At 36.9% G+C, this 26,124-nt stretch overlaps 1 protein-coding gene across 8 annotated transcripts in view; it reads left to right on the forward strand.

The window, feature by feature from the left end:
* Nucleotides 1-26,124, forward strand: part of PLEKHA5 (pleckstrin homology domain containing A5) — a 230,602-nt gene that overhangs the window by 152,475 nt on the left and 52,003 nt on the right. For 5 of the 8 annotated variants that reach the window (XR_011235770.1, XM_069491517.1, XM_069491518.1 and 2 more), the window contains 3 exons: nt 3,435-3,902; nt 10,193-10,658; nt 13,644-13,727. Coding sequence is in view for 7 of the 8 variants with exons in the window: in XM_069491517.1 (XP_069347618.1) it covers nt 3,435-3,902; nt 10,193-10,658; nt 13,644-13,727 (1,018 nt within the window). In the remaining variant the exon portion in view is untranslated. Of the gene's footprint in view, nt 1-3,434; nt 3,903-10,192; nt 10,659-13,643; nt 13,728-16,212; nt 16,333-17,152; nt 17,207-26,124 lie in introns of all 8 variants that reach the window. The other 3 variants (XM_069491515.1, XM_069491514.1, XM_069491519.1) reach the window with 2 other exon arrangements.

Here is a 26,124-nt window from a genome sequence, read left to right on the forward strand (position 1 = left end):
GCCTACCTGTTGGCGTTTTCATCCCATGCTATTAGGTTTAGTCATTCAAAGTAATAGTACCTAATTATTGCAATATTTCATTTCATAAGTATAGGAAGATTTTGTTTGCTTGGTTTTAATGTGATGGGCTCCTTTTGCCATATGGCCAGGATGCTGAAAATTTTATCAAGGCATATCACCTACGAGATAAAACATCCAGTTTTTAACTAGATACTCCTTTTTTTTCCCCAGATTTATCAAGTATTTTACCTAAACTACAGTGTCATAATCCCCTAGTGTGCAAATCATTGACAGCAAAAAATTTAAAAATCTGATATGCGTTTGCTGAATGATTTCCATTTCCAAGCCCATTATTTTCATTTTATGTGTCTCAGTGTATTTTCTACAGTAATTTAAATGTCACTTTTTAAAGTTAGATCACAAGTTTTATATTATTTATGTGTGCGGTGCCCAGCCCCCAGGTCACAGACCAGCACAGGTGCATGGCCTGTTAGGCTCTGGGCTACAGAGCTCCTCACCACCTCAGTGGAAAATTGTCTTCCATGAAACCAGTCCCTGGTGCCAGAAAGGTTGGGGACCGCTGATTATGTTATCTTAGCATGCTTGCCTGAGTCAGCTTTGTTCCGTTTAGAGAAAAATCATCAGAGAGACCTTTTTGATTATTTCTTAGATGATAAGTCTTTGGAAAAAATAGAAAAAAAGCCACCATAGTTCTAATTTAAAATAATACCTTAGATAAGTGAGAGGCAAATAATTTTAAAAATCTTTCCAGATATTTAATATTCAATGTTAAGTTTCCCATTCTCCAACTTATCAAGGATAAATATGCTTTTAGTATAAATTTTCTATGAATTTTGTCTTTCAAGGAAAAGAAGTCCATAGCCTATCTTAGTAAAGTTTCCCAGTGTCGAATATTGGGTACGATCTGGACGCTACAGTTTATATCTAATCTAAATATATGGATAGTCCATAACTGTCACGTTTTTTTCTTTTCTTTCCTCAGTGACCATATTCCAAACTATCTAAAATCTATATCTCTACATATCTTCATTTATAGTTAAATATGTTAGGTCATTAAATATGAAATGTCCGATTTCACATCAAAGGTGTGTTTTATTATATCTCAAACAAGAAACAGTACAGTTGATCAAAGTATGCGCCTAAACTGTTGGCAGTTTTGCCATCTTAACGGTAGCTTGTTTATGCCAGCAGTAAAGAAGCCTGGAGAGCCAGTGGTGATAAAATCACAAAAGGCCTTTTCCACAGCTTGTTAAGAATTGAATGTCTTTCCTTGCAAGAAGTAGTTCTAAGCCTGGAAGAAATGCTAGTCAGTTGCTGTAAGGTCCGGTGAATATGGTGGATGACAGAGTTTCCAAGTCTAGCCGCTGTAGTTTGAGCAGTGTTGTTTGTGTGACATGTGGTCAAGCGTTGTCTTGCAAGAGAGTTGGCCTGTCTCTATTGACCAATCTCGGCTGCTTAATCACAAGCATCCTCATTATTTTGTCCAGCTGGCTGCAGTAGACATCCGCTATAATCGACTGACCAGCTTTCATGAAGCTGTAGTGGATAATACCAGCGCTGGACCACCAAACAGACACCATTAGCTTTTTTTGATGATGATTCAATTTTGGAGTGTTTCAGCACTTCATCTTTATCCAACCATTGTGCTGAATGCTTGCGATTGTCCAAAAGAATCTATTTTCATCACATCTCACAATATGTTGTAGAAATGGTTCATCTTTATGTTGTGACAGCAAAAAAAAGGCAAGCTTCAAGACGAATTTTCTTCTGACACTCATGTAATTCATGCAGAACCCATCTATCCAGCTTCTTTACCTTGCTTCAAATGGTCTAATATTGTTGGAATAGTAACATCAAATCTTGCTGTTAATTCACACATAGATTGAGATGGATTCACTTCCACTACAGCTTTCAGCTCATCATTATCCACCTTGGTCTCAGGTCGCCCACATGGCTCATTTTGAAGATTAAAATCACCAATATAGAACTTCTCAAACCATCGACGTACTGTGCGTTCATTAGCCACATCCTTCCCAAACACTTTGTTGACAGTTCAACCTATCTGCGCTGCATTGGTTCTATGATGGAACTCACATTTGAAAATAACACAAATTTTTGACTTATCCATGGTTTTACAAAAGTTGCTCTAAAAAACATGTGAAAGATAATCACAAGCCAAACGTGCATTTGGAAGACTGGTGATGTACCTTCACAATAAAAAAGAAAAGAAGTGTCTAAGCGAAATGTCAGAGATACCAACTATCAAACTTAGTACTTAAAGAAATCAGACATTTCATACTTAATACCTAATATATAGATATAGATGCATGTATTTTCCACACATCGTAAAAATTGGCAGCAATACCACACTTAGGATCTGATAGGAGAATTATTACATAATGAAGTGTGGAAGGTTGGCCAGTTCCTGTGAGGCCTCCCAGAGTGGCATGATCTTAGCCATAGCATGCAGGTTCAGACAATCTGCTTGATCTTGTCAGTCAGAGCCTGAAAATGACTGGGCTCAGGGAATCTGGTTCTCATCAAAAATACCTGGATACTAGTGAGCAGTACCACTGACCACACCCCCTCCCGCCCCGCCCCCAGACACACACTGTTAATTGCTGGCACATTCTTCCAGTGGGCAGAGGGGCAAGGGATGAGAGATTCCAATACAAAATTGCTTGATGAGATGGAATAATAATGGTATAATAAGGTCTGTGTCGGCCACTGCTGAGCTCATCTCTGGTTCTTACAACAACCCTTTGACCTTGGTGCAATTATACACATTTACCAAAGAGGAAATTCAGGAACTGCAAGTTTTCTGCACCTTGCCCCAAAGACGCAGCTAGTATAAGAGGTAGAGCTACAGGCTGAATACATGCAGTCTGGCTCCAAGAGCTCTAAAACTCGGGTCCTCTTGAGTACAAAGAGTTAGTCATATGGTTCGGATCTTTGATAGCATGAGACTATAATTTCCTGCCGCAGACATTTCCACAACAAACTCACGTTTGTCTCATGATGCGCTAACCCTCCTGGCTGGGAGCTATGTTGTTTATTTCGAGATACTCGCTACTACGGTCCTTTATGTATGGATTTTGTGGTTTAACTGTTATAGGACAGTCTTATTTGCTTTATTTCCAGATTTCTAATGGTGGGGGCACACGTCACTTTTTATCCTCCGGTACTTTGTACACTTTCTTTCTCCTTTCTCCCCTTTTTGTTATACATTCTGATGTTGTGCTTGAATGTTAATACCACAGCATTGGGGACTCCTACAGATTGTCCTCTGTGACCCTTTGCAGTCTCTCCCACCCTTACCCCCACTATAAGTCAAATTTTTCCTAGATTGAATCTCAGAGATAACTTATGCTTTATTTCATCTTATTTACTATGATTTTCTTCTCTTATTTCAGAGTGGACAAGATTACATCTGAAAATCCACCAACTAAAGAAACCAATAACATTCCCAACCATAGAGTGCTAATTAAACCAGAGATTCAAAACAATCAGAAAAATAAGGAAATAAGCAAACTTGAAGAAAAAAAGGCATTAGAAGCTGAAAAATACGGATTTCAGAAGGATGGTCAAGATAGACCTTTAACAAAAATTAATAGTGTAAAGTTGAATTCTCTGCCATCTGAACATGATGGTGGGTTAGCATTTCCTGCTCAGACTGTACACTACAGACCAGTCAATGTGAATAGTTCAGAGAACAAAGCAGTCAATGTTAGCCTGGCAGATATTAGAGGTGGAAATCACCCAAATGCAGGCCCCTTGCACACAGAGGCTGATCGAGTCATACAGAGAACAAATTCAATGCAGCAGTTGGAACAGTGGATTAAAATCCAGAAGGGGAGGGGTCATGAAGAAGAAACCAGGGGGTAAGTAATCTTGTCATTATGAACCCAGTTTTCTTTGGTGCTGTGTTGGTGGAGATTGGTTTCTGAACTACCAATGAAAAGCATTGGTTTAAATTGCATTTTAGTTATTACAGCTTCGTTGCTATATCTTTTGTTTGTGGTCATCAGATATGAGTATTTTTTCTGTCTGTCGTTTTTCTGTCACCCATCTATCTATGCTAATGGCAAGAAGTCATCCTCCCTGACCCAACACCAGGCAAGGCTTGGGTTGTAGGTAGAGAGCAAGTTTGTTTGGGATGAGGAAGGGAGCAAACCCATTCTTCCCACCTCACCCCGGTTTTGTTCCCCTGCTACTATCACCTAATTCAGAATTGTGATTAGCCAGTGAAAACTTGTTTCCAGCCTCCCCATTGCCCTACTCTGACTGTCTTCCATTGGCAGCTTCTGCAGCTTGGTGCATTGCAAGGATTTCTTGAGACAAGTAATGTGGGGGCAGTGAAGGCCTATTGCTCTCTAATTCTCCGCCTCATTCCTGGGCTTGCTTTAAATCAGAATGCCCATGACTGAGTATTAAATTTATTATCTAAGCATTTACTCATTCATGTGTGCACTTGTTCTTCATACATTTATTGTATAATAACCACTGTATACTAATAGTGGAGTCAGAAAGTAAAATAATGAAAAGATAAAGTTCAGCTTCTCACAAAGATAATTTGTCTAGTACAGGTGACAGGTAAGTAAATGCAGTATAATGTGACAAGTACAATGAAGGAAGAACAGGTGCTATAAGAACATATTTCAAGACAACCAACACAATCTTAAGGGTTCAGAGTTCAGGAAAACCTTTCTGGAAGAAGTGAAATACAAGCTAAGATAAAAAGAATGACATGCACATCATGGCTGAGACATGCAAAGCTCCGGCATTGCTAGAGAGCAGAGAAAGGAATCAAAAAGAACTCTAGTTAAGCTAGGTGCATTGGGAAACAGGCAGAAGAATTGCTTAAGGCTAGGAGTTCAAGACCAGCCTAGGCAACATAGAGAAACCTCATCTCTAAAAAAATTTTTTTTAAAAAATAAGCCAGGCACATGGCATGTGTTTATAGTCCCAGGTACTCAGGATGCTGAGGCAGTAGGATTGCTTAAGCCCAGGAGTTTAAGCAGGAGTTAAGGCTGCAGTAAGCTATGATCACATCACTTCACCCCAGCCTGGGCAGCACAGCAAGACCCCATCTCTAAAATTTAAAAAACAATAATTGGAGAATTATTGTAACTTTTCAGTTACAATACTAGAAAACCGGTAAACAATGGCATTGGTGATTTAACTGCATGAAGATTAATTTATTTTAATAGTGAAAATTCTGAGGTGTAGGAACGGTCCTCCAGTTTTGCTAAGTTGTGATGGCTGACATCTATAGTTGTCAGCCAAAAGCTTTCTTCTTTCAGGAGTGTAGCTCAGAAGCCTGGGTGCCTGGGCACTTGGCTCCGTCTTTTATTATCTCTCCCAAGACTGCAAAATACCCTCCTGCGAGGTGTTACTCACTTCACTTTTCTTTTTCTCCACCCTTAGTGCTCAGTGTTCTAATTTTCCCACAGGAGAATGGTGAGAAATATTTACTATTTCAAAAATAAAATTTGAGAAGTCTATTGAACTACATGATGAATATAGTCATAACAATATATACTTGAAAATTGCTGAGAGATTTTTTGTGTTCTTACCACCAAAAAGATAGAAGTATATGAGGTAATACATATTTAAATTAGCTTGATTTAGCCATTTCACAATGTATACATATTTCAAATTATGTTTTACCCATGAACATATATAATTTTTGTCAATTTTTAAAAAAAGAAAAAAGTACCTGAATAAATGCTGAAATTTACTAGTCATCAGGGAAATTTTACATTAAAGAAACAATGAGATAATACTTTTTACTTACCAGAGGGACCAAAATTATAAACAAATGAATGAATTAATGCATTGATAAATAAATAAAATTAGATTACTTAATGTTGATTGGCATGCCAAAAATAAATAGTAAACTCATAGACCACTAGCAGGAAAATAAATAAATAAAATTTGGTTAGACAGAAAAGCAGGAAGTAGTTCTGGGGGAAAAAAAATGAAAGGGTGTTTGAAGTACTTGGTAAAGTATTCACTTTCAGGAAAATAATAAAAACTCAAATCAGAAGATTTGCTGAATCTGTATCTACCAAGTTAAATCTCACTTCAAAAAAGAATCACTTTTCCTCAAATAAAATCATACTTTAAGTTTTAAAGTATATAGGGAGATTCAACAAATATCTAGAAATTAGGTGGTTTTTTAATTGTTAAGTATCAATGTTAGTTTTAGGTGCTTTAATGGTTGTAATTAATATTTGTAAAGTCTTTCTGTGACTTTTTTTCTTTTGAATGCAGACCAGCAGCTTCTGAAGGCTGGGTTTAGGTTGTTTTGAGCTGAGGTTTTCTCTGGGTTCTTCCTACATCTTTGGGTTCACTGTTTTGCCAGTTTCCATAAATGCTCTTAGTTAGATGTTCTTTTGTAATGGCTAGAGTCCACTTTTGATAATTGAAAAATATCATCTACATTATTATATAAAACTTTATCATAAAAGAATAGTTGTGGTATTCTGTAATGAAATGTTTTTATTGGTAGAAAGAAGCATATTATAATTCACAATATAATTCATTTTTTAAAAACTCTACGAAAGGCTTTCTTTTATTATTAAAGTTCTGTTTGGAAGAAAAACAGGTTTAATATTTAGTCAAATAGTAGATCCCTGCATCTGTGGACAAAGCTTTAAAGTTTCTTTGTGAGTGCAGGCACTGTTAAGACGCCTGGTGCCTTAAGCCATTGTTCTCGTGGCAGAATCACAGGGCAGGGTTTTCATGGTGTTTGACAGGCGGCTGCTGGTGAATGGGGCACTAAACCTGATGAAGGAGCTCACAGTGTTCATTTCTTAAGCTTTCACTTAAACGTAAATCACACTTTGCTTAATTTGAATTTCTTTGGGGAAAATCGCCGAAGGAAATTGTAGTTTTTGAAAAACAGGTTTCGAAATGCTAGAACCTATATGGGCTAAAGATACATTTGCTTGATAACCTGATTTTCATTAAAGTTCCACAAAAGTGGTTTCAAAGATGGCAGAAGAACTTTTTAAACTTTGTAATCATTAATTAACCAAGCTTACTAAAAATATAGCCTGCTGTCAGTGATCATAATGGGTTGACAGTTCAAGTTCAATATACATCTCTACCACAGGGTCCAGTGTAATTAGGTGTTTTGGAACTATAATTTACATATTAGTTCATGGGCAGTTTTTAGTGTGTTTTAGGTTGGCAGTGTACGTCCCTTCCTATGATAAAGTTCAGTACTTAATCTAGAGCCCTTAGCATAATAGGGCTCCTACAGTATTTCTTGAATTTATGAATGACCAAATAAACCAAGGTGTGTCAGGGTAAATTGCCTTAGTACTATGGCAGAGTCTCTTGGATGGAGCCATCTTCTCCTGGCTGACGTACTTGCTAAGCAGATAGGCGTGGCGTTGCCAGCTCTGGGTATTTTCCAGTTTCTGGCTTTCATGTTGTCAGGGAAGGTGTGGTTGAGGAGAAAGACCAAGCAGGGAAAAAATGGGAAATGTGTATGGAGGGAAAGCCTCAAGGAATTGAGCTCTTTTATACTGGTTATATAAGAGTAGTGGGTACTGTATTCTCTTACTTCACCCCCAGAATCATCGGATGGTTGGCCTAAATGCAGCAGTTCTTGTCTGGGGACTTTTTGTTCAGTTTTGAACAAGGCTATTTTTGAGATGTTGAAATCCTGCAGAACAGCCAGCATGATGAAGGAAATTTAATTTAGGAAAAATGGCTGAAGAAATTGAAATATTTCAAATACAAAATAAGGCGTGGGATTTTAGAACTCTATGGTAATTTAATGATCAAATCATCTTCTAGATGAGAAAAGGGCCCCCAAAAGTTTCAGTTGGCTGTTTAGCTAAATTTTGGTAGTGTAGGAAGGGCTCTCTAACATTCTAAGATTACGTCCTTCCTAATTTTTTGGTATCTTTTTAGTTTTAATTGTCATTATGTTAGATAAGTAAAGTTATTTTTAATAATGTCCATACCTTTGGCAAAATTTAAAAAAATATTTTATTTTATTAAATCCAAAAGTCATAGGATCACTGATACAATTACCCCTGAGCTCTTTTGGTAACCCTGATATTAAAAGAAGTATAGGAATATGATCTGTTGATCTCTCCCCAACTCCCCTCATCAACCTTCTCAGAGTCCCAGAAGATATAATGCATCTAAGGTCTAAGTACCCAGTAGGAAAGCAAAAATCAAAACTTGGCTCTCCTAATACTTGATCAAACACTTTCCCCTGCTTTATTGTTTTCTCAGGATATTGCTATATTTTTCACAGCCTTATCCCTGTGTGATTGTTTTAACCCACAAAAAGAAATTGTATTTAACATGAGACTTTATCTTTGTATAAAAATAACATAATTTTACTACCCCAATAGAAACAAATTGTGTTGGGATTTTATTATTAGCACGTCTCATAGCTCAGGATGAACTCAATTCATTAAATGAAAAATTTTTTTTACTATTTTTGTTTTTAGAGACAGGGTCTTGCTCTGTTGCCCGGGCTGGAGTGCAGTGGTGTAATTTTTAAATTTTTTTGTAGAGATGAGGTCTTGTTATGTTAGCCAGGCTGGTCTCAAACTCCTGGGCTCAGGTGATCCTCCTGCCTCAGTCTCTGAAAGTGGTGTGATTACAGGCATGAGCCACCACACCCGCCTTTAAAAAACTATGATGCATTATTAGTATTTATATATTGTTACTGACAAGTGTTTGGGTCAAAAAAGAGCTTTGACATCCAGTTTATTAGCCAAGGATTCCCAGATTATTAAAAGTATAATCAAGTAACTTAGACATTGAGTCTTCTACCCTTTCTGGTCTATGTAATCACCAGCATTTCTGACATTTTAACACCCAGTAGAAGCCTACATGTATTATGCATGCACAATTCCAAAATATACTCTCTGTTGAAAATAGAGTAATTAGGAGAAAGTTGTTAGCTAAACATTGAAAGAAGGGGTCAGGAAATCTCGGTTCATGGGGTCCCAACTCTTCCACATGTTTGGTTCATTGAATTACGCTGATTTTGATATTAGGATATAAATTTATGCCCCATGGAGGTGGTAGTTTAAGATGAGTACATGTAATTTAATCTTGGTCTTTCTAATCTAGATTTTTCTGATGGTGATTTTTATTAAAAAGTTACGTTTGCATTTAGAATTTGAATTGTAACTATACCTATCTCTGAAAATGATGGGGCAACACAAATGCTAAATGGGATTATCACAATGATAGTTTTGATAAACCCAAGAGTGTGTTTATCAAAGCATTTTTTAAAATAGTAAACTGAAATTTTATTTGATTCTTTTATTTTAGGAAACCATAATAGTCTGTGCTTAGTATTATAATATGCAATTACATATCCGATCCCCAAAATTAGCATTTTAAAATAATTATATTTTGCATGTATAATGTTTACAAAGAATTTTCAGATTGCTTTTAAAAGCCCCCTGAAAAATAACAACCACCATTTATGAAATGGAATATTAATTACTGCACTGGAAACATTGCAAAATTCCTGAAATTACAGTTTTATATTTGAAATACTGTGATGTTTAAGTGTTTTGTTTTTAGGTAATAAAATTTTGAGTTTTAGCTTCAAGTCATTGTTATTTTTCAAGTTAGGAAATGTTATGAAGGGAAGTTATTCCTTCAAATCACAAATGTACTGATATACTTCCATAAACAACCATGCTTTCTGAATGACAGAATAGTTAACATACACCTGCAATAATTCATTTCTGTCTTGTGCTCCATGCTATAACTCAAAACTTCCATATTTAATCCATACACAAAAATTCTATTTAACTGTTCTGATGAGATGTATAAAAATGAGATTCTGGGAGTGTATTTATAGGAAAACAAAGAAAATTTAAGGACAGACTTGATTAGATTTTGAACATTCTTATTTCTCAAGTGAAGCCAAACTATACATTGTGTGGAACTAATAGTCTTTTGTGTAATTGACATAGATGCTGTTTACTTACTGTATTAAGTTGAATTTCATTAAAAGATTACAATTTGTTAATAATTTAATCTTGGATAATGTTGTAATCTTTTAAAAGTACGGCCTAATATATATTTTACTTCGAGAAGAAATGTACCCTAATTTAGAATTTGGAAAACAACTCTTCTCCTTCATTTTTACATTTCAATTATTTTTTTATTTTAGAATAATTTCTTACCAAACACTACCAAGAAATATGCCAAGCCACAGAGCGCAGATTGTGGCCCGCTACCCTGAAGGTTACAGAACACTCCCAAGAAACAGCAAGACCAGGCCTGAGAGTATCTGCAGTGTAACTCCTTCAACTCATGACAAGGCAGTAGGACCTGGAGCAGAAGAGAAACGGAGGTCAATGAGAGATGACACCATGTGGCAGCTCTATGAATGGCAGCAGCGTCAGTTTTATAATAAGCAGAGCACCCTTCCTCGACACAGTACTTTGAGTAGTCCTAAAACCATGGTGAATATTTCTGACCAGACAATGCACTCTATTCCCACATCGCCTTCCCATGGGTCCATAGCCACTTATCAAGGATATTCTCCTCAACGAACGTATAGATCGGAAGTGACTTCACCAATTCAGAGAGGAGATGTGACAATAGACCGCAGACACAGGGCCCATCACCCTAAGGTAAAACATCTGCTCATTTTGTGTTTACTCATTACTTTATAAATGCTGTGTTTTCGTTTTAATACACTATTCTTGTAAATGTGAGAGACCAGAGAATAGGGAGAAGGTAAGCAAGGCAGCTCTTTTTTGTTTTAAAAATTAAAGGAAAATATTCTACAGTGTTAAAATCTCATGTATAAAAAAGCCTAGGCTTGTAATGCTTTATCTTTCAGGAGCACAGAAACAGTTCTTTTGAGCAGATGCATTCTTCTCTGCTTGAGAGCATCTCTCTCATCAGTTCTCTATGTAGGTTTAGATCACATGCATTCTTATTGGGTTTTTACACATTTGCAAATTCTACACCTGCCCTCTGCTGGCATACCTGCAGTTTTGTACCAAGCTCATCTTGTTTTTTGCTAGGATACAAGTGTTAACTTCACCTTCTAACCAGCTGAATATGTGACTTTTTGAGACATCTCCTTGGATATTCAGTTTAATATGAGAGCCTAACAATGTTTAATGATATATGTACATTTGAAAAGTTAAAATATAGATGGAGATCATGTTTTAATGTGTACCTTAACTTGGTTTAAGCATTGCTTAGTAGATTATTTGAATTTAGAGTGCTTTGTATTGATCAGCTTTTCATAATGCCAGCCGGTTCCCTAATGTCTATCCTAATGTCAGTTTCTTCTTAATACTAAAGAATTTCTTCCTTTATATTCTTTTAAAATGTACTTTTTCTTCTTATCCTTGTGACAGCCTAAATCCTTCAATTGCATTATTACGTAAAGTATTTGCTTTATATTTCCATAAATATTTGTTAGAAGTTAATAAATCAATCAGGAATTTTCTTTTGAAGAAACCTTTAATTTGTCTCACTAAAAAAAAAAAAAAAAGACTCCCTTTGAACTCCATTTGAACAAAGTTCAATATTTGTCACTTTGTACATCCAAAGGTTAAATCATGATTGATAAAACTAGTAACAATTTACAAGAAAAATCTGATCTGATACAATTTAATGTTGGTTTAGAAGTGGCTCTAAATTACATATTCTTGTAGTTATTAGTATTTTTCATATTCTTGGCCAGAACAGATCATCTGTTTTAACAGCAAATGAGATAAATTTATGTTCTCTATCTAGTTCGTAGCCAGCTAAATTTCTGTTACGCTGCTCCTTCCAAAAAACTTCTCCAACGTTGCCAAGTTTTTATTTTAAACTATGCTGTCATCTTCCTTGATCTAGATCAGTAGTTCTCAAAGTGTAATTCATGGACCCTGGCAGAGGGTCCCTAAGGGTCCCCATGACCCTTCCAGGAAGTCCATAAGCTCAAAATTATTTTTATAATAATAAGGCATTATTCATTGCATTACCATTTGCACTAATATTGCAAGAGCAGAGGTGGGTAAAACTATTGGCACCTTAGTATAAATCAAAATAGTTGTTCCAAACTAGATTAGTGGTCATTGTATGCCTCACTGCCACACACTTGGAGTGAAAGAATAAGAAGTAGCAGCTTCACTTACGAATCCTCTTGTTGAAACAGTAAAAAATAATTTTATTGAATCTTGGCCTTTTATTACATCATTTTAATATTACATGTGATAGGCCGGGCGCGATGGCTCACGCCTGTAATCCTAGCACTCTGGGAGGCCGAGGTGGGCGGATCGTTTGAGCTCAGGAGTTCGAGACCAGCCTGAGCAAGAGCGAGACCCCATCTCTACTAAAGATAGAAAGAAATTATATGGACAGCTAAAAATATATATAGAAAAAATTAGCCGGGCATGGTGGCGCATGCCTGTAGTCCCAGCTACTCGGGAGGCTGAGACAGGAGGATCGCTTGAGCTCGGGAGTTTGAGGTTGCTGTGAGCTAGGCTGACGCCACGGCACTCACTCTAGCCTGGGCAACAGAGTGAGACTCTGTCTCAAAAAAAAAAAAAAAAATATATTACATGTGATAAAATGGGAATATGCATAAAGTATTTCTATTGCATACCAAAGTGCTAATGGTTGTCGCACACATAATTATTTGAGTTGCAAGCTGAACTAGCTCCTTTTTTTGTGGAACACTATTTTTCTGGAAAGGACGAAAGACAACTATCATTATTCAGACATAATATTTGACAGACACACTTTGTCAAAGTGAAATGCTAGCCTGTCACTTCAAGGAAAACAACTGACAGTATTTTTTGCTGATGACAACATTTGAGTTTTCAAGCAAAAATTAGAATTTTGGAAATCACATGTCTGCCACTTCGGGTTTGACAGCTTTCCAATGCTTAAAGATCGGTAGTGATATTCACAAATATGATTTTTTAATATTGTATACTGAAACATGTCAACATTTGAACATTGTACAACTCACTGAACCAATATTTTCCAGATGACCAATGTTTGATTGCAAAATTATGCATAGGTCAGATTCATTTAAAATAGACCAATGGATATTAATGTAACAGAGTACCATAAGTTCATTGATAACGTTTCAGATGCCGCTTTGCAACTAGGCTTTAAGAAAGTACTGTTTTTTTGAACTTTAGTGTAGTATCAAAGATAAATATCTATAATTATCAAGAAAAGCTTTTTCCCTTTTCCAATTACATATACCAAAGGTGGATTTTCTTTACACATTTCCACTAAAAGAGATTGTCACTAGAGATTGAATACAGAAGCAGATATGAGAATCCAGCCAGACTTTAAAGATTGGCAAAACTGACAAATAATGCCACTCTTGTCACTAAATTTTCTTTTTTTAAGACTACAAAGAAGTCCTGAGGCCAAGATTTTAAGAGTCACTGAACCGACTATGTAGAATTACTCTGTTCGTCAGAATCTGTATTTTAATCACACAAGAGATGTTAGTATCTGTCTTCCTTCATAAGCACAAAGAACACTTTTCAAATGGTATTTCATAATAGGAATTCAAGATTTCTCATCACTGACATTGACAAGAAGAAAAAAAAAAAACTTTACCACAGAATCTTATTGTGCCTTTACTTTCCTAGCATGTCTATGTGCCTGACAGAAGGTCAATGCCAGCTGGCCTAACTTTACAGTCTATTAGTCCCCAGAGCCTCCAAGGCAAAACGGTGAGTAATATCTTTATTACCGTATCATGTTTTATTTATGTGCTACACAGGAAGGCACATATCTGACATGGTTTTTAAGCTCAAGTTTTCAGAGATGTCTCCCAGAGAAACACCATTGCTGCTTTTGTGGAAGAGAGATGCTCATCAAAAGAAATTGGGGTCATGTAGCCATTTCCTTGTCTTAGTGGATACCTTTCCCTAAGTGTCTGGCTGCCTAAATAAAAGATTATATATTGAAAGTTTATTGTATAACCCAAGTGGGTGTCTTTACTTTGTTAATTCCTTTATCCTTACGACAGAAGTTGGAGTAATTCATTAGTGGAACAAATCTAGCAAGCAACTGTTTGTAGTCAAACTGCTGGACTAGTAAGAAGTTTGACTCTAAAAATACTCTGTCAAAGCAAGTATTTACCATTATCATTTCATTATCAGTGTTAAGTTCAAATTGGACAGGAGTTACATTACCAAGACACCACTATTTTTCAAATTAAAGAGAAAAGATGACTTTTTCTCACTTCAGTTTATTTTAATGACATTGTTTTATCAGAGGAACTGGCTTTATTATCAGTAGATAGTCTCAATGTCTGTGAAGATGTGATTTTAGTATCTTTATAGTTGTTTATTTAAAAATTCCCTTCCTGCCATAATAAAAAAAAATTCACCTTGTATGTTTTATATAAATATTGTTTGGCTGTATCTTTTATATGTGTAGATATAAGGAAATAGTTCCTGGCTTTGGACTACTACTTACAGTTTACTTATCAAAGATTATAGATACTGCTTGATTAAAACTAAGAAGTTTTAAATGTTGTAATTTTTAAACCTTAGATTGTTGATCTGACAAAGAAATAGAGATTAATCATAAAGTAAATGTTAAATATCATATTACAAAAATGTTCTCTTCTGCTTTGCTCCCTCTAGTGGATATTTAGGATAGAAATTATTTACCACCTCTCTTAATTTTTGAGGGTGAAATGTGCTTCTTTTTATTTGCCTCAAAATTTAAATGTCTAGTAAACTTATTGGTATCTTTCATTCTTTTGAAAATCCGTTTATCTTTTTGGCTGCATAAATAATAAACCAGAGCTTCAAGATTTTTTCTTTTGCTATCACTCTGGGTTCTTAGAATATCTAAATCCCTTACCAACCTTGCCTTCTCCCCAGCAAGACCTCAAGACATAGGGCTGATTATCATAAGATGAGGACTGTCCCAGAATCATGAGGTCACAAGATGTGGTTGGCATCAGAGCAAAAGCAACTTTTTTTTTCTATTATGTGTGCAGTTTTTTCTTCAAGTCACGCACTAAACATTCTTTGAGCATTTAAGAGACAGTAAAACACTATTTTTTAACCTTTATGGAAACCAAGTATTATCTAAGGAATCCAGTAGTAGCTATAGTTTATTTCTCCTGACACTTTTCATGTCTGAAGGCAGTAATTTTTAATGTGATTCGAAATAACAGTTTAAAATAATTTCTGTCTCTAAAAAGAATAGTGTGGGAAATAAAAAGCAAATGAATAGAACAGAAGAGAACTAGTGTAATGCTGTCTCGTGGGCAAAAACAAATCAATCTCAGGACCACCTTTTGGCCTTGAAGTTTTAAGAGCACTTAAGCGAGTCTCCCTCTAGCCCACCTGCAGTTTTTAATCATAACAAAGTTCAGATAAGCACCAAGTAATATTTTAATGGGCTATAAGACTACCAGCGCCCATACTTTACTACATTTCTAAGAAAGCAAAAAAGATCAGATTGACCTATTAAGGAATTTCATCCACCACTGAGAACTTTTTTCCCTCAGGGGTAATAGTAACCAGTTAGGAACCAAACGGTTCTCTGCTTTTCCCAGAGTGTGGAAGGAAGGTTTATGCACCCCTGGAAACTTTCCCCTTTTTTTTTTCTTAAAAAATAAAACTAATCTTTTGGTCATTAAAAAATTCTGTGAAAGCACAGTGACATTTCAAAATATAACTAGGAAATAATTAATAGATCCCAGATACTGAGTTTAATATTATAAAGAGTTCATCCAAGTTTTACATGAATTTTAATTCTTTTTATTTACCTTCTGTTAGTCTGTTGGACATGCAGGTATTGTTCTATTACTGGAAAAGTCTTAGGTATAACTTTTCGACATCTTAGTAAAATACCTTTGAATAGTATTTTAATAGCTCTTATGCACAAACCTTTATAATGGTTTTTTGGTATTGTGCTTTTTTATACTTAACATTTAAATATTCTCTCGTGAGTTCTGAGAAAAATGCCTTAATATACTGTTGTTTTGCCGTGTCTTTTAAAGTAACACTGTTCCTTCTATTTCTCTAGATATCTATGCATTTATGTAGGACCTATCATCATAGTGCCTAGGCACTATGTTTGATGTCAACCATAAGAGGAAACTTGCCAAGAAATCTTGGTTTAATATCTGTCACTTAAGACAACAATTAATCTGTTTTCCACTGTTTGGATTCTTAAATTGTACTCCTTCAGCCAGAGGAGCTTACGCTGCTGCTAATAAAGCTGAGACGGCAGCAAGCCGAACTGAGTAGTATCCGGGAGCATACGTTAGCACAGCTCATGCAGCTAAAGCTTGAGGCCCACAGCCCAAAGGTCAGCTATGCAGAGATTTGTCTGTGTCGTCTGCCATCGTTAATCAGTATGATCAGCGTCATTAGTGTCGAGCATGAGCCCATACCATCATTGCAGCAGCAACATTAGACTCTCCTATTAACCCTTTGAGAATTCAGCTTATTTATACATTACTGGAAGAAAATAGAGGTAGGATGCATTTCTTCTTAGACTTTAACCTGCCTGTTCACCCACCGACTTTTGGTTGTGAGGAGAGAAATGCATACAGACTTCAAAATGGCATTGCTATTCACTGAATACTACTGACCACAGACCTCCGCATCTGGCAGAACAGATATGGAGAGTTTCTCGTAAAGTAAAAAGCTGAAAATTCATTATGGTTTTAATAATGCTGCCTTTTAAATGTCAAAGATTAACCTTAAGATGTCTTTTATTCTTGTTGAAAAGAATGAATACATATAAACATTTCTCAAAGGGTTTATAGCCTATGGTTAGATATAGTTGAGAAACATCTTTTTGGAAAAAGTACTGTGTTGCAGAAAAGAATTAACATATAAAGCTTCTAGCATTCAGTCTGCTAAAGCCATTTGAAGGATTTTTCTGCTTAATAGTTCAGTGTCTATATGCATGTCTACTTAATTTCTTACAAAACTAAGTATAATTTTATAATAATTTAATATGTCATCTGTACCATTTACAGGGGAGCATGTACGTGAAAGTTGTCATGTACTTTGATATATAGTAGGTTGTAGTAAACTGCCTGTGTTTCTAATTTCACAATTGACCTTTTCATGAATTCTGCACCTTCTCTATTTCTTTTTTCTTAATTGGTGCCTACTAGAATGAAATTCTTTCACATCATCTTCAAAGGAACACCATATATTTGGATCATCAGGTGGGATTTGTAGAATTTTCTTACTTTTATTACTTAATAGAACTTCTTAAACGTAGTACAGTTTTTCAGGCTACTCAGATATTTCATTCAGTTCGAGTTAATGGCAGGACTGACAAGTGGCAGAGCAAGAACTCCCTGACCAGGCAAATTCAGGAATACCGTAATAAACAGGGGGAAAGGACAGTTGTGGACATAAGGGGGGATGCAAATGCTGGGTCACCTGAAATGGAGAGCCTAAATTCTTCAGACTTCTTTCTTCTCATCCCATGACAACACCTACTCATTGAGGCTTATCCCAGCTTGGAGTTGACCTAATTAAAGGAGCAGACTCTGAGCTGTGAATTGTCTCGTTGGAAGACCGGGAGGAGGGTAGGTGTAGTGTGCTCTGTATTCCCAAAGCCGAGTCTGAGGATGGGTGACATGTGTAGTGGGATCATTTTTAGTTGCCTGTCCTTCCTCCCTGTTGGCTGTGTCCTTTGAGTGTTTAGCCTTTGCCAAGATACGTAGAGCCAATTCTATAGTGACCTACATTTCCCGACATTACCTGAATGGTGGCAGCAAGTGAGGCTGGTTAAAGCGCATGTTCAAAAGTGAAAGTGGCAGTGAACAAGGACCAACTCTCCCATATTTCAGTTTTTGTGAAATGCTCTATTAATATTTAATTTTGATTTTATGGGAATTTTTTTCTGTTACTAAATATTTCTTATGGTGAATGTATTTTTCATATAAATTAAGTCCAAACCTATTCTAGCTTATTTTAAAATGTTCAGACTTGAAAATTTTATCAAAGAGGTTACTATGGAAAATGTTGTAAGGCAAATGTTTACATAGTTGTATTTGCCTATTTGAAACAAAACAGTAGTAGTGTACTGCTTTACATTAGTTATATTTAAAGAGGGGTTTTGCATTAGGATAACCCTTTAAAAGGTATTAAATCATTTTTCTTATTTTAATTTTTGTTAAATATATTAGTACTTTTGTTAATATAAAATTTATGTGTTTTTTCCACAAAATGTTTTCATCATTAGTATCCCTGTTGGAATGCTTTAGAAATCAGCATTTTTTATATCCAAATTCAGATCTTCAATCCACAGACTTATGCTATTTAAATTTTAACCACAGTGTATATAATGCGCTTTGAAAGCAGTCTAACAAAGACAAGGTAGCTAACAAAATGGGAGAAAATACATCTTCCCTCAAAATTCTACACTGCCAGAAAGCTTCTAAGATGCGTGGGAAATAACTTTCTTGAGAACTCCTTTGTATTTAAAGCTAGAGAGAGTTCTGAAAAACGGTGGGATATTTAAAAAATTAGGCTTACAAAACAATAATGTGAATCTGAAACTATCTGTAATCTCCAAACCTAAACCTCTGGTTAACTGTAGTTTATTACTGACCTCAATGAATCAAAGCTGGAATTGCAGGGACATAGAACTTTAGAAAATTTTAGACAAGGACAGGTAAATATATCAAAAATACCACCTAAGGTGGTTCTTTCTCCTAAATTCCCTTTCCCGGGTCAAGCTATGTTTTATCCCTTTATCCACATAGCCCATATCCCAGTTGAGGTTCACTTTCCCCTCATTCCTGTCTAAGCACGCTTTGCTGAACCTTTCCTGTTACACCATGATGGTGATCCTGCGGGTAGATTCTAAAAGTCTCAATGTGTTATTGACCGTCTCTCAACACATCAACTAAGGAGTCTCCAGTAATACACATTTTCCTTATTATTAGATCCTTAAGTAAAGTTATTTAATTTTTAAATTTTGTGATAATGAGAAGAATTACAGAATTGGATTGTTTATATAATATTTTGTGTTGAAATAAGACTTTCTGATAGCAAAAATTGGGCCACTTTTAGCTAATAATTAGACAGTATATAAAAATGTGGAGGAAACTTTGCCCAGAAACTCACATATGCCAAAATGTACATGTCCTTAAGGTTTCCTAAAGAAAATCTCTCTTTAGATAAGTTAAAAAATATTTATGGTTTCAAATAATTGGATTTAATGTAAATGAAATTATTTGCTTTTGAACTGTCTTATATTTTATATCAGTTTTTATGGCTACTAAAATATACAAAAATAGTTCTTGATAATTTTGGATTTTAATCAAATGTTTCAGCCAAACATTTCCAGCTTTTAACTTGTTACTGCCAATAACTTAATTTAGATTAATAAGTCTATTGTTTTTGCAGGCATTATTGATTGCCTGGCTTTATAAATTGATTCATCGGTTTTATATAACCACAAACTAGAAAGTATATTCTAAAATCTGAAAGTCAGGAAGAGGCTTTGGCTATATTTTATACTGTATGTCATACCAAATGAACATACACTAATCGATTCTCACTTTCAACACTTACTCTACTTGCCCTAATACGTCATCAGAATAACCTAAGGGCAGCAACAAAATGCAGTCTTCCTCCTGCCCCTGGTCAGATACCACAGTCATCAAAAAGAGAAACAGTAATTGATTTAAATTATATTAGTCCCTATTGCTAGTCACGAAAAATGGAACCAAACAGTAGTCTCTGAGTTGCTTCAGATATAAATTCTTTTCTGATACTAATGGAATGTCTATAACAAAGAGTGAAAATGCCTTATCTGAAATTCTGAAGATTTACATATTAAACAGTCCAAAAATCTTTGACTTCTGGTACCTGTAACTTGAGCAGTATAGTTTGGTTTCTCATTATCACCACTAATGGGGACAAGTCATGTATTGAAGTGGTTAACAATAGCTATACTAATTATATGGTAGGATTTTCTTCTGTTTGTTGTTTCATTGTGAGGTACGCTATTATAGTTTGTTTTTGCATTTATAGCCCGGTTAGTAGACTGTTCATGGTCTATAAGACTAGCCCAGGTTTGTTTGTCAATTTTGTGAATTTCAAGATAGCGTAGCCTCAAAGTAGAACATTTAAATATACAATAATCTTAACTATATACTTTAGCCATAAATGAGTAAAAACATAATACATCAGCAACTCATTTTCTTCTCGTTTTGCTTGTCACCGAATATTAGAGAAACTGTTGGTTCCAGTTTAAATGAAACTTGTCAACTTCATCCTAAAATATATCTACAGAATTGATTTAACATTGATTAGCTTTTTCCACATTTATTCCTCTGCATAACAGAATATAGAAGGGATAGGGTAAAAAGCCACAGGTAAAATGTTGCCCTGGCTCTGTACTTGCCAGGAAGTGGGAAGTAAATTTCAGATAGCAGTTACAGTAGTGTCTCCCTCCCCCGCCCCCAAAGAATGAAGTGTCCTGTTGCAGTTCTTAGAAAGTGTCGTAGTTGCTGGTGTTTATGAAGGAAAAGAGAAAACCTTGAAATATTTTTTTTTCTTCTCGAAACAGGGCAAATGGAGCATGAGTTTCCCTGCTGAGCAAGCATTTTATGATTAGGAATCCCTAAAGGTGCCATAGAGCTAAATGTAAATCATTTGTTTGAAACTGGGGTAACAGGTTTCCATAGGAGCTTATTGTAGCCAAACCATCTGATGATACTCGGTTGTAAGATACAGGAAGAACATACTGGTTCTTTTGGCTCCTATACCCTACTGGTTATTAAGCGTTTTTAATTGCGCCCCTGGTGGTTAGATTCCCAACCCAGGCCATAAAAGGCCGTATTCTTACTCAGTAGCTTATCTGAAGACCAGACTAACAGTATCATATACCGTAGCCACATTAAAGAAACCGCCGCTCTCAAAAAAATGTGTTCAGTGTGCCAACCCCAGATCTTAGGAACATGTGTATCTTCTCCAGCAGGTCTAACATTGGGAATAGGGACTTAAAGTTTCTAAGTCTTGTTACTTACTAGGATTTCCCCCAATTTCTACTTTTTGGCTCCTATAGCCTGGACCAGGACTGGTTGGGTTAGGCAACAGAATGAAATTGGGGTTTTAGAAGCTAGACCAGGAGCTGAAGAGAAGAAGTAGGCAAGGACTCTCCGTAGGTGAAGAGCTAGCACTTTTTTGAATAGTCATAAAGGGAATATTAATAGAAATGGGGAAATTAGAACATGTTTCCAGGGCCAGGCACAGTAGCTCACGCTTGTAATCGTAGCACTTTGGAAGGCCAAGGCAGGAGGATCGTTTGAGCCCAGTTCAAGACCACCCTGGGCAACATAGTGAGACCCTGTCTCTACAAAAAAAATTAAAAATTAGCCAGGTATGGTGGTGGGCTCCTGTAGTCCCAGCTACTCAGGCAGCTAAGGCAGGAGGATGCTTGAGCCCGGGAATACGAGATTACAGTGAACTGTGATCACACCACTGCACTCTAGCCTGGGTGACAGAGCAAGACCCTGTCTCTGAAAAAAAAGAAAAGAAAAATAAAGCTCAAGCATAACCTCTATGCTCTTTGTTGCATGAAAATGTTTAAGGTTTGCCAGAGTCAAAAGCTAAATCCTTCTGTCATTTTTTATCAGTGTATTTTTTTTGAGGATGGAAAACATCTGATACTTATTTAGAGATCCAGGGATAGATTGTCAACAGAGTCAGCACCTACATATGTGCCCTTTTATGAAACAGGGTCTCACTTTGTGGCCCCGGCTAGAGTGTGGTGACATGGTCATAGCTCAGTGAGGCCGGGCGCGGTGGCTCACGCCTGTAATCCTAGCACTCTGGGAGGCCAAGGCGGGCAGATCATTTGAGCTCAGGAGTTCCAGACCAGCCTGAGCAAGAGCGAGACCCCGTCTCTACCAAAAAATAGAAAGAAATTAGCTAGACAACTAAAAATATATAGAAAAAATTAGCCGGGCATGGTGGCACATGCCTGTAGTCCCAGCTACTCGGGAGGCTGAGGCAGAAGGATTGCTTAAGCCCAGGAGTTTGACGTTGCTGTGAGCTTGATGCCACAGCACTCTAGCCTGGGCAATAGAGTGAGACTCTGTCTCCAAAAAAAAAAGAAAGAAAGAAAGAAAGAAAAGAAACCTCTAACTCCTGGACTGAAGCAATCCCCACCTACCCCCAGCTTCCTGAGTAACTGAGACTACAGATCTGGCTTTTTTTTTTTTTTTTTTGTGGAGGCAGGGTCTTGCTTTGTTGCACTGGCTGGTCTCCAACTCCTGGCCTCAAGCGAGCCTCCCACCTTGGCCTCCCAAAATGTTGAGAGTATAGGTGTGAGCCACCGTGCTGAGCCTAACAAGTACATTTTTTTAAAAAAAAAAAAGCATTATCAGTTGCTTATTGGGGGTAAGAAAATCATTTTTGTTGAGTACTAAGTTCTCAAACATCTTGAAGAGTAAACCAAACTTTCTAATTTGCAGATGTTTTATAGTAGCATTTAGATTTGATGATGTAATTCTTTTTTATAAGCAGCAATGTTTTGTGAACTTTATACTAAAAGTACTAGTGACTTTTGGATGAAAATCTGCTGTTCTGTTATGGGTTACTGTGAACTTTCCTCATCAGTATGTTTTCTATACCCTTTAAAGAAACAACAATGGAAAAAAAAATCTATGCAGACAGGAACTCTGGCCAATTTTAAACATATTTATACGAAGGGAAATGCAGAAAGGAACTATTAACTGGTTCTGAAACCATTCAAGGTAAAAATCCAGTAGCACTTCTGTGTGTTTTATTCTTTGTGTTCATGAAAGATAACTTCCCTATAAAGGAAGAAATGCTAACAAAATGATTGAAAAGATTTTTGTTGGCATTCATTGTTCGTGTCAATTCAGCAACTTCATTCTATTGAGCTAGCAAGATCCCATTTTCTCTAATATTCCAAGGGGTCCTGGAGCTTCTGTTTTTAGGGATGATTGAGAGTTATGCAAAGTAATGTTTCTGGAGGATATAGAATAGGCATTTGGAAACAGAAATAAGGAAACTGGAAAATTGAAAGTATATTATTTAGTATTTACTGTCCCAAACTATTTACGTGGTACAGAATATCTTTTCTTTTTTTTTTAATCTCTTACTGTTAAGAATGATCTTCCAGCCTGGGTAACATAGTGAGACTCTCTCTCCACCAAAAAAAAAAAATTTTTTTTTTTTTTCCTTTTAAATTAGCTGGACATGGTGGCACACCCATAGTCCCAGCTGCTCGGGAGGCTGAGGTGGGAGTATTGCATGAGCTCAGGAGTTGGCCCCACTGTATCAGCCTGACCCTGCCTCTAAAAAAAAATTTCTCTTGTATCTCTTTCCCTCACACCCAACTCCTCCTTTTTTCTTTTTCTCTCTCTCCCTTTCTCTGCATATTTGAGCATAGAAGGGGTTTGTGGGAGACAGATGAAACCCAGAAAATTCTTGAGCAAGATATGAAATAATAACAGCAGAACTTTAAGACTAAATGCACAAGAGATAAATAGATCAGAATTCAGCCAAGCACAGTGAATCATACCTGTAATCCCAGCACTTTAGGAGGCTGAGGCAGGAGGATCGCTTGAGGCGAGGATTTTGAGACCAGCCTGGGCAACATAGTGAGACCTTGTCTCTACAAAACATAAAATAAAAATCAGCCAGTGTGGTGGAGCATGCCTGTAGTCCCAGCTACTCGGGAGGCTGAGCCAGGAGGATCGCTTGAGCCCAGGAGTTTGAGGCTACAGTGAGCTATGTTTGTGCCACTGCACCAGCCTGAGCAAGAGCAAGACCCTGTCTCTTAAAAAAAGAAAGAATTTAAAATATTTAAAATGTGGAAAGACTTAATATGTATACGTCATACTCTGATTTCTTAAATTGGCATATCTAATGCTTACATTATTATCGTGGTTCTCCTATTTCTCACCAGTAATTAATCTGTCCCTTTTTGCTAATTATTTTTACCCATTTCAACCCTAACTGGGGAAGTTCCCTATTTCTTGCTGTTCTGTCAACTCTTCATCTGTTCATTGTTTTACTAGTTGTCACTATGTTATTCCTCATGTCTAAGCCCTCTGAGTTTCTCCCAGAAAGCAGAGTCTGTGGTGTGGGCTTTCTTGTTGTGGGCTTGTTAGCAGCAAGTTTACTTCGGGAACTGATTACGAAAATAGAGAAAAGAGTGAACAAGAAAAGGGGGGGTATATTGTCAACTACCATAGGCAACCAGGGCCTCATCACACTGATACTTGTTAGGAGATGAATAGAAACACTGCACAATTATCCAAGTGAACAACAGAAGTGGAAAACTTGTTGTCATCTTTATCCCTCAATTCCCTGACCTAAAAACTAAAAGCAAAAAAATGGTTCGAAATACAAGTTACCATTAACCTCATTCACGTAACAAACATATATTGAATACATCAGCCTTCGAGAAGAGCTCACTGGGCATTGAGAACCAGCGGGACTTTTGCTTTACTGTTTGCTTGGACCTGGAGCTTAAAGCGGGCACCTTAAAACCCCCGAGGGAAGAGAGGGTAACACAGGGAAAGTGAGGCCCAGTCTTTCACAGTCTGCCTGGTCGACAGTGGCAGCCACCTGTAAGTACCTGAGGCATGACAAGCCTCCTTGGCACCCTGCCTGCTGCTCCACCACTCTGAGGATGGTGACTAGACAAATTTATAAAAATGGCAAAATTAAGTCAGAGAGGCACCTGAAGTTGAATTACATTGTCCTAAAATCTTGTCTGCCCAACACCAGCACACATTAAAGTTAAAAATACTTTGAAACTGGAGTTAAATGTACTTTAAAAATAGTTTTTACTGAGAACAGAAAAATCATGAGATTCTCTAGAACAGTCTGAACAGGTTTTTTATCTGTTTACATTTTTGCATGGTGTTTGGTCAGGAGAATAGAGGCCACCGTAATTCCTTAGAGGTCCAAGCTCCTCGTTAGCATTTAGTCGCCCGATCTTGGCAGTGCATCCTCTATGGTGCTGCTCCATGAATCTTTGCATACATGGAGCAAAGTTCCCGGTCTCACATCTATATTTTGGTGTATATCCTTACCATTTTACTATATAATCTTGAATTTTCCTCATCTTAGTTTACCTGGCTTTGGATAAATTCCTTAACTTTAAGCTTCTATTTTCACATTTGTAACAGGGTGATAACATGAACCTCATAAGGTTTTTGAGGATTAATTAAGGTAATATCTAGGCCGGGTGCGGTGGCTCACACCTGTAATCCTAGCACTCTGGGAGGCCGAGGCAGGCGGATTGTTTGAGCTCAGGAGTTCGAGACCAGCCTGAGCAAGAAGAGCGAGACCCCATCTCTACCAAAAAAATAGAAAGAAATTAGCTGGACAACTAAAAATACATAGAAAAAATTAGCCGGGCATGGTGGTGCATGCCTGTAGTCACAGCTACTCGGGAGGCTGAGGCAGAAGGATTGCTTGAGCCCAGGAGTCTGAGGTTGCTGTGAGCTAGGCTGATGCCACGGCACTCTAGCCTGGGCAACAGAGTGAGACTCTGTCTCAAAAAAAAAAAAAAAGGTAATATCTATAAACTTAATAGCACAGTAAGAGGAACTAGTAAGCCCTCAGTAGATGGAAACTCTGTTACTGCTCCAGTTAAAGTTATGTCCAGTTGCCAGTTTAATCTCCCTAAAGCTCCTGCTATATTATGTCTCTCAGCTAACTCAAAAAATTCCATAAACTCCTTGTTCGCTACAAAGTAAGGTCTCTTTTTGTCATTAAAGCCCTAAGTCTACCGCCACCACCCCCAAATTGTGAAATTCTTCCTTCCCCTTAAACCCTCTTTTCTAGCCAGTGACTCCCTGTCTCTTGGATGCTTCAGAAGCACTCCCATCCTCTCCACCATGTGCCTGTGCAGTGCCTGTCCATCTTATTGCCCAAGTGTCACTTTCCAGTTGACAAAGCACTGTCCTACGCAGTGTCCTGCTTGCCTCTCTTGCATAGCCTCTGCTGCACATGGGCCATTTACCTTTATCCCCATTCAGTCAGATTCGATGACTTGACCAAAATCACAAAGCTAGGATAAAAACCTTGTCTTAATTAATTTCCTTTCCTTTTATTTTTTTAAATCTATCTTGAC

The sequence above is a fragment of the Eulemur rufifrons genome, chromosome 16 (genome assembly GCF_041146395.1).
Source record: "Eulemur rufifrons isolate Redbay chromosome 16, OSU_ERuf_1, whole genome shotgun sequence".
NCBI classification, from domain to species: Eukaryota; Metazoa; Chordata; class Mammalia; order Primates; family Lemuridae; genus Eulemur; species Eulemur rufifrons.